A 14,229-nucleotide genomic window follows, 5' to 3' on the forward strand; every position below is an offset into this window, starting at 1 on the left:
GAGGATATATGCAAATAAACACATGAATGATCAGTGTCATTAATCATTATGGAAATGCAAAATACACTTCAGTGAAATACAAACACACACCTGTCAGATTGACTACAATAAAAAAACAGCAACACCACCAAATGCTGGTGAGGATTCAGAGAAGCTGGATCACTCTATACATTGGTGGTAGGAATGCAAAATAGTGTGGCAGTTTTAATAAAACTAAACATACAATTAACATCCAAACCATCAATTGTACTCTTGGACATTTATCCCCACACAAATGAAAATTTATATCCACATAAAAACTTGTAAATTGATGTTCGTAGCAGCTTTCTTTATAATAGCCAAATATTAGAATCAGTCCTGATATTTTTCATTAAGTGAATGTTTAAACAAACTCTGGTACATCTATACCATGGAATATTACTCAGTAACGAAGAGGAACAAACTATTGATAGAATAGCTTGGATGAATCTCTAGATGCTGAATGAAAAAAACTCCTGTCTCAAAAAGTTCCATACCTTATGATTTCATCGATAAAACACTTTGAAATGACACAACTTTTAAAAAGAAGACAGGAGTACCGGGGTGGTTCAGTTGATTAAGTGTCTAACTCTTAATTTTGGCTCAGGTCATGATCTCAGTTTGTGGGATCAAGCCCTGCATCAGGCTCTGTGCTGACAGAGACAGAGCCTGCTTGGTAATTTCTCTCTCCCTCTCTCTGCCCCTCCCACAAGCTTGCTTGCTCTCTCTCTCAAAATAAATAAACTTTAAAAATAAAAATAAAAAAAATAAATGGACGACAAATTGGTGGTTGTCAGGGACCTGGGAATGAAGAAGCAAGAGAGGGATATGGTTATGGAGGGGCAACACAAGGATCCTTACGATCAGGAGAATGTTCTGTATCTTGTCTGTGGTGATGGATACACAGATCTCTATAGGTGATAAAAGTGTATAGCACTGAATATACACAAAAATGAGTTAAAGTTGAACTAGGGAAGCCTGAGAGAGATCAGTGAATTGTATCAATGTCAATATCCAGGTTGTGATATTGTACTGTAGTTTTGCAAAATGTTACCCTTCGGGGAAATTAGGCAGATTAGAAAGCTCTCTAAATCACTTCTTACTACTTGTCAATCTACAATTACCTCAATTAACATTTCAATTTCAGGGGTGCCTGGATGGCTCAGTTGGTTAAGAGTCCAACTTCAGCTTAGGTCACGATCTCACAGTTCGTGGGTTCAAGTCCTGCACTGGGATCTCCGCTCTCAGCACAGAGCCCGCTCTGGATCTTCTGCTTCCCTCTCTCTGCCCTTACCCTGTTTGCTCTCTCTCTCTCTCAAAAATAAATAAAAACATTTAAAAGTTTAAATTTCCGATAATAAGTCCGGCCTAATCCTACATGATGACAGGTCCCATGAAGTATCCCCACAGAAATCTGCCCATTTCTCAAGGTCATATCTCCAGATGTCCTATTGTTTCTTCTGCTCAAGAGCCCATTCTCTCTTCTCACAGAGTTCAGGTCTTTATTTCAAAGCACTCTCCTGCACATTCATCTTCCTCTGGAGAGCTTAAATTGCCTCATTACCTTAACCGAGCCAGGAAGCATACAATGGTAGGAGCCCCAGACCCCACACACCTGGAAGTCTTCAACCCCAGTGGGCTCAGGGCAGCCGGCTGCCTGGCTACTCAGGCACCTCTTTCCATTTGCCATCAAAAACGTGACTCCCCCCGCAACCCGGTGTTAAATACAGAGGGGGAACCCCCAGCAAACCACAGAGGAGTGTATTCGTAGTTCCCAAAAGTTGAATGCCCCAGTGAAGCAGGCCTGATTTACAAAAACTTTCTTATGAACATTTGCCAAAGAGAAAAATAGGAATCTGAATTCTTGGTTTTTGTTGTTGTTGTCATTGTGGGGTTTTTTTTTCCCTTTTTTGTAAGAGTATGCCTTCTTAGGAGCATCTTAGAGTGGAGTGTACTCCAAACCCAGCAACAAGCCTCTGAGTCATTGAACTGTGTGTACGCTGTTCCATGGCATCCTGTTTGTCTTTTGTTCCCCTCTGGACCTTGCTTTAAGGAAAGAAATGGAAACGCCAATAAAAGCATCAGCACTGAGAGATTTGGCCAGGAACCAGGGATGGTAGCAAAGGGCTGGCTTTGGGGGATTCTGCTTCCTCTTCACCATCATCCCCCAACACTACAAAGAAGCATGTAATAATCTAATTAAGATTAATTTAGTCTCAGGGCATCTGGGTGGCTCAGTCAGTTAGGCATCTGACTTCAGCTCAGGTCATGATCTCACGCTTCTTGGGTTCAAGCCCCACATCAGGCTCTCTGTTGTCAGCACAAAGCCTGCTTCTGATACTCTGTCCCCCTCTCTCTCTGCCTCTCCTCTGCTTGCATGTGCTCTCTCTCTCAAAAATAAGTAAACATTAAAAAGATGTTTTTAAAAATAAAATAAATTAAATTAAATTAGTCTCAAAATAAGCCCTTATCTCCTCCTTATGTCCTCCATGTTGCACCTCCAAAGGCCCATCAGTATAGAAACTATGATGCCCAGGTCTCTGACACCATCCATGTCACCCCTCCCTCCACGCAAGCAGAAGCAGCAGGAGGACATGGTCCAGAGCCAGGGACTATGGCACTGATGATCCCCTTAACTGGACACTTAAATAGGTAGCCTAGGAGCACATTGGGGATTTCAGCGTGTCAACAACATTCGTTTGCAGTGGGGTGGGGCGGGACTTGCACTGAATTTCGCTAAAAAACTGCTGAGGCAGCGTCTACCCTGAACCAAGCAGAGACCAAGGTTTGATTTTCAAAGCAAATGAAAAGTTTGAGGCTTTTTTTCTTAAAGAAAAATGACTATAAATATGCAGTGTGTACCATATGAAAAGGACCCCTTCACAAAATCCAGAACATTTTCCCTCCTGCTCCTCTCTCCAGGGTAACATAATTTTACAGGGAATAGGCCTCCCCAGATTCCAATCTTGTTTAGCTGGCATCCAGACTGAGACTTGGAGCTGGGTATAATTGCTGACCTAGAAACTCACTGCAGAATTGAGGCCAAAGTATAAAATGCTTTATTATTGTCTGGGGAGAAGGGGGGAATGGAGAGGGAGAGAGAGAGAGAGAGAGAGAGAGAGAGAGAGAGAGAGAGAGAGAGAGAACATGCATGCATGTATTATGGTCACATCTAGAGAAACAACCCCAGATTAATTCACTGTTATTCTCTACCTCTCAGACAAAATCCCCGTTAATATGTCCCAAGGAAAACTTTTTTGTCATTTTGCAAATAGATGAATCCCATTCTACCTAATGTAGATTCTGAAATCAACTGTATAGAGTCTCATATTTCCTTCAGGAAATATGGAAACTAACCCTTGCCCTCATTCCTCCCCCAAGAAACCTCTGCCCACCTCTCTCTCTCTCTCTCTCTCTCTCTCTCTCTCTCTCTCTCTTTCTCTCTCAGCTTTTCCAACTTAAGATATTAAAGGCCTTTAAAAAGCTTCTAAAATTGTGCCTTCTACATTCCGTGCCTTTGTTCTTCAGTCCTTTGTTCTTCTGCCAGCTCAAGAGCCCAGGGGGCTGCCTCGGTGGGCCCCAGAGCCTGTGGAATCCAGGGCTGTGGGTCCACAGCTGGCTAGTTGTGCCAACAAAACAGAAAGGCGAAGGTTCGTCTTTCAGACCACACCACCCTGGAGGAGAATGAGTTCACAGGGAGCTGTCAGCCTGGCAACTGTGGGTACCACAGACCTAATGATGTCAGAGAGAACACCAGCAGCTTCTTCAGAGTCTTTCTCTAGCCCCGAGAAGGGCTTCTTTTCCTTCTGTTTGTGCAGCCATGGCACAGGGCAGGAGTTGAGCCTTCCTGGCTCTGATGAGCCCCAGAGGGCCTAACTCTTAGGTACTAATAAGGTATCCAAGTTGCAACCCGCTTTTTGGCCCTGTCCACCCTATGGTTTTCAAGGCTAGTTAGAACGTGTTAAGGTTAAAAAAAATAACGCATTACCTGATTGCTGCCTGGCAGTTCAAGAAACATACATGTGGAGAATTATATCCTAGACTGCACCCTTGCTTGGAAAAGATTTTGAAAGCAGGTAACGCTCCTAAGCTCGCAAACACTGGACGATCTAATTTGCTCAAAGCATCCCCTCACTCACCCATCTCCAGCCAGAGATGCCCGCTCTAAGGCCACACGTTTGCTGTCTGCCGGTGGAGCTTGACTTCTGCTTGCTGAGTTTTACCCCAGGAGGGTGAATATAAATGAATTAGACTTTCAACACTTTCAAAGGTGTTTCCTGCGGTCACCATTTTGCAATTAAGTTGTTCATAAAGTCTAATGGGTCAGGGTACAGTTAAGCAGTATAAAAAGCAACAGCCCCCAATGCAGAACATGACTAATCTACGACACTCAGCAAACCAGTTTTACAAATAAGGTAGTTCTTTATTTTAAGTTTCCAAAACCTGACATCTTACTTTGTCCATCTTGTGTACATTATTTTTCATCCTACCTGTACCTCTTGTAAGACAGAATGGTAGAAGAGGTATAGAGATGAGGCTCTGAAGTCAGGGCCGGGTTTCTAGCTCTTTGAATTGTTTCTCTTTTCCAATATATAAAATGGGGATAATAACGAGTTATTATCTACCTACCTCGTGGATTGTTGGAAGAATTTAGGTAATACCAAGTAAAGCACTTAGCAATGAGTAAGTGCTCAGTGGATTGCAGTGATTAGTATCATTAGTATAAGCAAAATTATATCGAAGAAAGCTTTTTTGCAATCCTAACAACACGTCTTTATATGAATACATATGCTTACTATTTCAGTTTTAGTTACAAAAACATTCATTAAGTTCATCGTCTCCTAATGAAACCGAACTAATTAATTCATGTGCTTAGAGGAAAACTTGAAATTAGATCCTTTAATGATCGGAAGATGAAGCACCTTGGCTTTGCATTCTGACACCAAACAATGGTCCACGAATTAGGTTTTATTACATTTTTATCCTCTTACCTTTGTAATTGCTTCAAGTTGTTTCACTGCTGTTGGAGTGATTTGAGAGGACAAATTACGAGGCCAACATGATGTAAATGAAAGCCTGGATTAATGACAAATGATGTCAAAACCTGAGAATGTGAATGCAAATTGTAGTTAAACTAAAAGAAAGTCAAATGCCAAAAAGCTAACACCGCATTTGAAAGATTTTATGGGGGAAAAAAAAAGATGAGTTGTGTGCCATGTAATGACGTCTCCATCCTCTTCACGCTGGATCCTTCTTTAGCCAAATTGATCATAAAAATTAATTAAAGTAAAATGTGGTTCTCTTGCTGTGTCTACACTGCACTGAGTGAAGTGGACAATTTGTAGGGCCCCAGAAGAGCCTTCCTCCACTCTCCCTGCACGAGGCCCAGAAAAAAATCTTCTAACCATCATGTAGACCCTGGAGGGCTTGGAGTCCACGTGACCACAAAGGATATGGGCTCTGGGAGCTGGAACAGATTTTGGGGGTCATCAAAGCCCATCTCCTCCCTGTATAGGGTTGGAAAATTGAGGCCTTCAAAGCAACAAGCTTCAAGCAACAAGCTTAAGGCCACATCTCAAGTCAGGGGCAGAGCTTGACAAGGATGCCTATTCTATTGTACTATGCGAATTCTCAGCCTTCCTTCTTCCTGAGTCTCTCTCCCTCCATTTCCAGCAGACCCTTTGCAGCACCTCCTGACCCCATTCCCTATCCTGAATAGCTAAATCCTGACATCCTGGGTCTGGTCCAAGTTATGCCCTGTGGAGCATGAGCTGAGGGGACTGCTCACAACACAAGGGACATCACTGGGCAGACTCGATTCGGCACCATGAAAGCGTCTCAGGCCTCAGGGAATGATGGAAGAAGACATCTTAGACTGGAAGCCCTTCCTTCATGGCAAAGCTGGCTCTGGATATCAGTGTGGTTTTATTAGAACCATATTTAAGCAATGACTATGCTTTTAACCACAACCTAATAAATGGCCCACGGGACTGAATCAAAACCACACCTGGAAAGTGATGCAGTGGCAGTGACCCCTAGAACATGAGACTATCCTGGCTGGCACTCTGAGAGCTGAAAGTGTCACCTCCAATGCTGTTTTGGCCTCCCTACCGTCACTGCCCCTCCTCTTGAGTAGTAGACCCCACCTGTCTACCACAGTCTCCAGTTCTAGCCCAACCCAGCCTCATGTAAAGATTAAAGCATGGAGCCAAGACCTGCAATGTCCATTCAGCCTAGTTGGCCAGATCTTCTGGATGCCAACGCCCTTGTCTTGGGTCTCCACAGATCTCCCTCTTGGCACAAGGCTGGTCTCCAACAGTGATCCTCTGCTCACTTGCTTTGTAGTCTGTTCTGATACTGCCTCCTTCTTTCCCACTAGCTGGTGCATACTTTCATGCATCTTTGCTTGAAGGTTTGAGACTGGATAATTTTTTAAAGAAATAAATAGGATTGCACCAAACCTAGACCCATGTTATGAGCCATTGACCTGAACTAAGGCATCCCAAGGTTGGAAGAGGCTGCCTTGCCATTCTTCTGAATAAGCAAGCTGTCACTGTCTGGCCAGATGCAGATGGGCACTTTTTTTTTTAACATCTCTCTCCAAAGTTGACAAATTTTATTTTTCCTGTCACCATTGTTTAAAAGCATAAAATCCCCCAATTTAAATGGTACAAAAATAAAATAGCTCCCCAGTGAGGATAGTTAGGTTGTATCCCCTAGTCTGATACCTAAAGGCTATAGTGCAGGGAGTTCCCCTTCAGTCTTCCTTTTCACAGCGAGGAGGGTAACGCCACCCTCCTTTTGATAGCTGTTGAATTAAACTCATATTCTATATTGAACACATGGCAGAACTTGGGAGTTACATTTATGAATCCTAAATAATTGAGAGTGTCACTCTCAATTGAATGGCTTCCAAAGCTATCAGAATCAGGGTTGGGGCAGAGGGGGTGAGCAATAAGGTGGAGGGTTTCCCTTCTCGTTCCTTTAAGTCCAAAACTAAACCTTCTAGCTTCCAGACTCCTGTTTGTAAGTATCTAAAGGAATTTCCCATGAAGATTGCTGTCATCGTCCAAAGAGTTTAGTAAGTGCTGTCCAAGTACAGTGTTGTGATAAGTACCAACCAGATGGGGTAGCTAATCACAAAGGAAACTCTCCTGAGCTTATCAAGGTACCAATTTACAGGCATGTAACTGTTGAACTAACAAGAGGATAGCATGGACCTCATGACATATGTTCTCCTAACACCCTATATTTCAACTGTCTTAACTCCCACTCAATGTCTTTGCAATTATTTGTATATATTTTTTTCCTCTACAGAGGCTATCACCTCTGTAGAAAATATTAGGAGTAGCATATTAACACAATGTAGACTTGTAGAGAAATGACTCTACCTCCAATTTAGTGGAGGAAAGCCTCACAAATGATTTTTAAGACATTTCTTAAAGGCTGATGACTATATACTTTTGTTTAACTTCCTTGTCTATTAGCCCTTTACTCAGTGAACTGCCATTTCTGACATTTTCTTCTGTTTTATTTCAATCTACATTTTATCCAATGTTTTTATGTATTGTTTGTTGGTCTTGTTGATGTAGTGTCCCAGAATTTGTGTGGCAATGGGCTATTTACAAATTTTACCTGGAGAAACTCCATCATGTTGCATGCCTACCCAAGAGATCATTGAGATATGACAAGTGGAATTCTTCACGTGTGGCTCTCCTTGCGTCATCCATCAATCCATCATACTACGTGGAGGGGGTATATATATATATCCCCTCCAGGTTGAACAGATCCCACATTCTGAAACTCTCTTGCCATTAAGCACTCCAAAGTACAATTCCCATTGTGATAACAACTCTTAGTGGAAGGTTAAGAGGGTGGCTTTCCAGTGCTTTTGATCCAGACCCTGAATCTATTTGCCCTGTTTTGAAATAGACTATTATGTGGAAACGTTGATTAGATGGGTATCAAGTATTGTGCCCAGGTTTCCATGACTTGGGTTGGACACAAACCTTCAGCAGAGAGCTTCCGGGTTTTGGAGAGGCCGAGCAGGACCATAGTCTCTCCCTGTGTGAGATTAAAGCTATCTACCTCCATCTCCCCTGCTCCCCCTGATTCTCGCCTCCTTCCAGGCCATTTCATTCATGACCATTGCCTTAACAACAGATGTTGGCAAGGATGTAGAGAAAGAGGAACCCTTTTGCACTGCTGGTGGGAATGCAAACTGGTTCAGCCACTCTGGAAAACAGTATGGAAGTTCCTCACAAAATTAAAAATAGAACTACCCTATGACCCAGCAATTGCACTACTAAGTATTTATCCAAAGGGTACAAGTGTGCTGTTTCAAAGGGTCACATGCACCCCAATGTTTATGGCAACTCTATCAACAATAGCTAAAGTATGGGAAGAGCCCAAATGTCCATCGACAGATGAATGGCTAAAGAAGATGGAGTATTACTTGGCAATCAAAAAGAATGAAATCTTGCTATTTGCAACAACGTGGATGGAACTAGAGGGTATTATGCTAAGCGAAATTAGTCAGAGAAAGACAAATATCATATGACTTAACTTATATGTGGAATTTAAGATACAAAACAGATGAACATAAGGGAAGCAAAAAGTATGAAAACAGGGAGGGGGGAACAAAAACATCAGAGACTCTAAAAGATAGAGAACAAACTGAGGGCTGCTGGAATGGTAGTGGGTGAGGGGAAGGGCTAAATGGGCACAAGGCATTAAAGAAGACATTTGTTGGGATGAGCACTGGGTATTATATGTAGGAAATGAATCATTGGATTCTACTCCTGAAATCATTATTGCATTCTATGCTAACTAACTTGGATGTAAATTTTTTTTAATGACTATTGCCTTGCTTCCAGAAGCAGAGCACTAGCCCACTGCCTTCCTCTTCTCTTTGTACGATTACATAGAGTTGAAACAGTCATGTATGAGGATGTGTACTGACTTGGAGTGGACAGAGTAGCCACAGCTCTGAGGATTGTGGGGGCACTGGGGAAAAAAATGTCATTTCCTCTGGCATCCACAGAAAACACATTCCTTTTGAAAAAGGGGTCATCTCTGGGCTACCAGTTTCTCAAATACCTGGAATTAAAGGAAAATGTACCAGAATGCATAGATAGGACTGAATCTGTTCTCTATGACATATGGATATCTCCATTATATAAGGTATGAATCCAAGAGGCATGGTGAAATAGGACATACATGTCATTATTCTCACTTTCCTCATTCTGTGAAGGTGCTCTGCTATATCCATCCACTCAGAGGATAGTCTCATATATGAATTGATAATTTTAAAAGCCCCAAATCAGGGGCACCTGGGTGGCTCAGTCACTTAAGCATCTGACTTCGGCTCAGGTCATGATCTCACGCTTTGTGGGTTCAAGCCCTGTGTTGGGCTCTGTGCTTGGAGCCTAGAGCCTGATTTGTATTCTGTGTCTCCCTCTCTCTCTCCCCTCCCCACCCCCGGCTCAAAAATAAGTAAACATTAAAAAGTTTTTTTAAAAGCTCCAAATCAGAAAGTATAAGACTTCATTTCCATGATGATTTTTCTTTTCTCTCAGGAGCAAGTTCTACCTATGATGACATCATAAATTTACTTCTAAGGAGAATAAACCTCTCAAAAGAAATACATGGTTACCCCAGTTATAAAAATTGATTTTTTTAACTCCAAGCAGGTGCTAATCACCAGTCATGTATAGAAACTTGGAAGAGAGTTTTGAAATACAAGTTATACCCCATATAAGTAAACTTGCTGCAAAAAAACACTTAATACTTGTGCTCAGAAACAGGTGGCTTACTAAAATTATTTCTCTGTTATCTGTTCTGTCACAGTGGAGATATCATTGCCTTTGAAAAATCTACTGACTATAACAGCATTATCCAACAAGAAGGAACAGTGAGTATGGAATAAAATAAATTTACTATAATAGAGCCTGCAATATTCAGTAATTGCCTGATTAGATGCAAGTGTTTTCCTATGTTTAATGTTCTTAGTATGTGTGGCCCTTAACCACTCACCCATTTTACCAGTGTTGTTGATTATCCACCATGTACCTACCACATCCTATGCTGGGACAGGTGTCCTCAAGGAGCATATTGTTTTGCTGCACATCAGCTGTTTGTGTTTCTTTTGCTATAATTAAGAAGGATGTTTAGGTTGTTGGCAATAAATTTGTGTGAAAATGTCTCCATATTACAGTTAGAGTTTTTTGAATTAGGACACCAGAACTATTAATAGCTAATCTATGACATCATGAGTTGAATTTTGCTTAAGTTGGCCAAGACGACACGATAGCACTTTGATACTGTCTTGTTGAGAGGGTCATTGAATGGGTAACTTTTTGAAAACTTGTTTTGTGACAAGCATTCTTGAGGACTGAATGGGGTGTGAGAGAAAAGTAAAAACAAACTCCCTATACGTGAATAGAATACAGTTTCATGGTTGGGAAACTGAGATAGACATGAAACAACCGGTGTACTGTGGAATAGGCAGGGTAGGCTGTAGGTGGATTGGGAAGTCCAAAGTGGGATTGGGGGGAAAATGTTGTAGTGGGCCAGAGTGACTAGGGAAGGTTTCATGGAAGAGGTGGCCTGTGTTCATTTCCTATTGCCACTGTAACAAATCTAGCACAAATTTAGTGGCTTAAAACACAAACTGATTTTCTTACAGTTCTGGAGGTCACAGTCTGATATGGTTCTCACCAGGCTAAGATCAAAGTGCTGGCTACAGTCTTTCTGGGGGATGGAGGGGAGGATCTATATCTTGTCTTTTCAGCTTTTGAGGCTGCCTATGTTCCTTGGCTCATGGCTCCTTTCTCAGTCTTCAAAACCAGCAAAGGCGGACTAAGTCCTCACGCTGCCATCTCTCTGGTTCTTTGAAGCTTGGAAGGGCTCCCCCCTGTTAAGAACCCTTGTGATTACATTGGGGCTGCCTGGATGCTCCAGATAGTCTCCCTATCTCAAGGTCCTTAACGTCAATCACATCTGCAAAAAAAAAAAAAAAAAAATCACATCGCCATCTAAGGTTCTGGGGATTAGGATGTGGATATCTTCGGGCAGTCATCAGTCTGTCTGCCATACTGTTCTTGAGCTGATCCTGGAGGGGTCACTCAGATCTTCTTTTAGGAGGCATTCATCTTGAGAGTGTAGCTTGCATTCACGTTAGGAAGTGTGTGGGCAGTGAGGAGCTGGAGGTGAGGATTTGGGGAAACCGTAGGCTCTGGGTGGGATCAGATGGCAAATAGCTAGTCAAAGCCAGGCTGGGGAATTTAGATTTGAGACTGTAGGCCACCACTGAGGCAACTTTAGAAGGAGAACGACAGGATACATTTGCTTTGGGAGTGATAATTGAGGGAGCAGTGTATTCAAGGATGCAGAAAGGACCAAAGGCATCCTAGAGAATTGATAGGGGAAGCAGATAATACCTAGTAGATCGGGTGTTGATGGATAGGGTCCCCCATTGTACCTCCAGGGTGAGACACATTGTATGTGCTTACTAAAGATTACAATGACATTTGTTTAGAACTACTGAAAATTCCAAACTGCATTTGATATACCTGGAAAATCTAAATAGAATTTCTCATATTTTTCTTTGTCATTTGCTGAACTATTTCTGCAGAATGGGAATCCCTCTGATTCTTTCCTGAATGCCTTCTCCTGAAGAAATTCCAACTTCAGTGGTTCTGTAATAAACTTTCACTTTAGATTTCTGATTATGTATATTATAAAGAAAAGATTTCAATCATGATTTTAAAACATTTTTCTTTCCTGAAAGATCAATTCTTTTCATAGGAAGAGCTGGGAAGGAATTAACTTCAGGAACACATAACTTTGCTTTTTATTATTATTTTTTGGTAATCAATTACTTTTACGTGGTCCTTGTAATGATTTCTTACATTACTACAATAGTACATATACAGACTTTGAACAGGTAGAACAGTGATGCATTTGCCATGTTGAAATGTAGAGATTTCTGCAGTGAGACAGAGAATAGTCTGACTGGAACTATGCTTCTCCACTTGAGCATGCATAAGGCTCACTAAGGAGGCAGATTAAAATGATAGATTGCTGGCCTTATCTGATCTACTAGGGCCCTAGAGATATGAACCCCAATTGCTCCCAGGGATTCTGATGTGGATGGTTTCAGGACCACACCTGAGAAGCACTGGCTTTGATAATAGAAACATAAACCTCAGGAGCATTGATGAATACAGGAGGTCAGGGTGTGCTGTGGAGAAAATGGATGTAGTTAGGGTAAGATGTGGTAGGTAAGAGAAGCCAGCCCAGAGTTGGACTGGATGATTCCTTAGTGCTTCTCTAATAGAAGATTAATGACCAGGACAGTGAACTCCATGAAATAGCCCCATTTTTCTTGATGACCCACACCCACATGCTAGAAGAGCTCTCCATCCAATGACTCCAAATGAAGCCAGTGTTCCAAAGTGGTAGGAATGAAGGTTGAACAGCACCCAGTGCAAACCCAGTGAGAATCAAACAGCACCCAAAGGAAATGACATTTTTGGAGCTGTTGCCTTTCTACATGACTATGTATTTATTTAGACACATATACCTCTATTTTTATTTAAAAATATATATCAATAAGGCAAATTTCAACTTGGCATCTTCACAATATTAAGTGCATGCTGTGCATTTTTCCAAGGAGAGGAACAATTGCTTTCATCAGAATCTCAAAGAGGTTCAGGACCACAAAGAGTTAAGTAGTACAGATTTTAGGACACTAAGAAGGCTGTTGACCATGACCCCTAATCTTCTCTGATCCTCACTGTGATGTAGGTTGATAACAAGGAAACATGAGAGGAGGAAGCTGGTAATGTCTGTTCTCGAGTATGTGCAGCACTGTGTGGGATGGGAGCTGAGTGCTACTCCTATCCATAAGGGTGGGTGCAGGTGGTTCAAAGGCCACTCTGCCCTCAGGTGGCTTGCAGACAGGAACATACTGCAAACCCACATAAACAATCTACTAAGCAAGATATAAGTGAGTAGCTCAGTAAGGCTCTAAGTATATAAGATCTGAGAAAGCTAAGGATGAAATATTGATCTTAGAACTGTACTGTCACAGAGCACCATTGAGTTGGAGAGACACTGAAGATGAAAACCCTCATGCTTGTTGTAATCAAACGTGGCAGGCTATGCCATCTCAATTTCCAACTCAAAGGAATGATTTCATCCTACTCTATTGAAAATGGGAATTATTTAAAAGTGGTTCAGGAAAATCTTGAAGAAATCACTTAAAATAAAACCAATGTCCTTCAATCAAGAGTGATCATGCCTTCCCTTGCTCAAAGGGGACAGCAGGAAGGAATGTTGAATTTGCTTTCTGCCATGTTACCTTTTTTCCTCCTTGATGGAAACATTTTACCATTCTGTAATTTGTACTTCTAAAGGCTGTGCTCTTCATTTTCCTTGGTAGTTAGCCCTGAGATTTCTAATATGGGCATCATGACCTAGACAGGATCCGGTTTTATTTCAAGGAGGGACAGTTATATAGACAAGGATTATATAAATGCATTTGTGGTATTAAATTATTCATACATAATATTTTTATCACGTTACTATATAGCACTTGTAATACATGACTGCAAGAGTGATACATCTGGGTAATATACTCAGTTCTGACTGCTTCCTGATGACCATAGTTTATAGAATTATAGGAGAAAGATAATATCACTTCGAATGAAATAAGGGGGAAAGTTGCTGGATCAATGATATATCCAGAGTGTGTATAAAAGTTTGCATAGAACATTAACCTGTAGTAGCAATGTGATCATGACATGGTTTATATGCAAGAAAATTCATTTATTTTGAAGAAATAATCCGTGTATAAATGGTTTCTAGTGTGAAAATCATTCACCGATAAAGACAGACCCCATTGGATCCCCTTTGTCTGAATTCAGGAGATGTCCATTCTGGGAGCAAGAACTGGCAAAGAAGTACTCCTACAAAATGGTAGGCTTGCACACATGGGGGAAAATAACTTTTCACGCATTTGATGCCTAGGGGAATAGATGTCTTCTTATTTTGTTGTGATCATTTGAACCAGATGGAGTACGTTTGCCTTCTGCCAGACCTGTGAGCACCAACGTTCCCTCCCGGGGCTTGGTGTCAGTCAGGAGGTTCAGGTCTTCCCCTCACATCTTACACAAAGGCTCCACCTAGGACCACTTTGTCATTAGA

General features: G+C 41.6%; 1 protein-coding gene across 11 annotated transcripts in view; it reads left to right on the forward strand.

The window, feature by feature from the left end:
- RFX8 (regulatory factor X8) overlaps nt 1–14,229 on the forward strand; it is a 262,472-nt gene that overhangs the window by 226,640 nt on the left and 21,603 nt on the right. For all 11 annotated transcript variants that reach the window (XM_045054051.1, XM_045054050.1, XM_045054053.1 and 8 more), the window contains 2 exons: nt 9,868–9,931; nt 13,891–14,001. In XM_045054051.1, the coding sequence (XP_044909986.1) occupies nt 9,868–9,931; nt 13,891–14,001 (175 nt within the window). The remainder of the gene's footprint in view (nt 1–9,867; nt 9,932–13,890; nt 14,002–14,229) is intronic.

This window comes from Felis catus, chromosome A3, assembly GCF_018350175.1.
Source record: "Felis catus isolate Fca126 chromosome A3, F.catus_Fca126_mat1.0, whole genome shotgun sequence".
NCBI classification, from domain to species: domain Eukaryota; kingdom Metazoa; phylum Chordata; class Mammalia; order Carnivora; family Felidae; genus Felis; species Felis catus.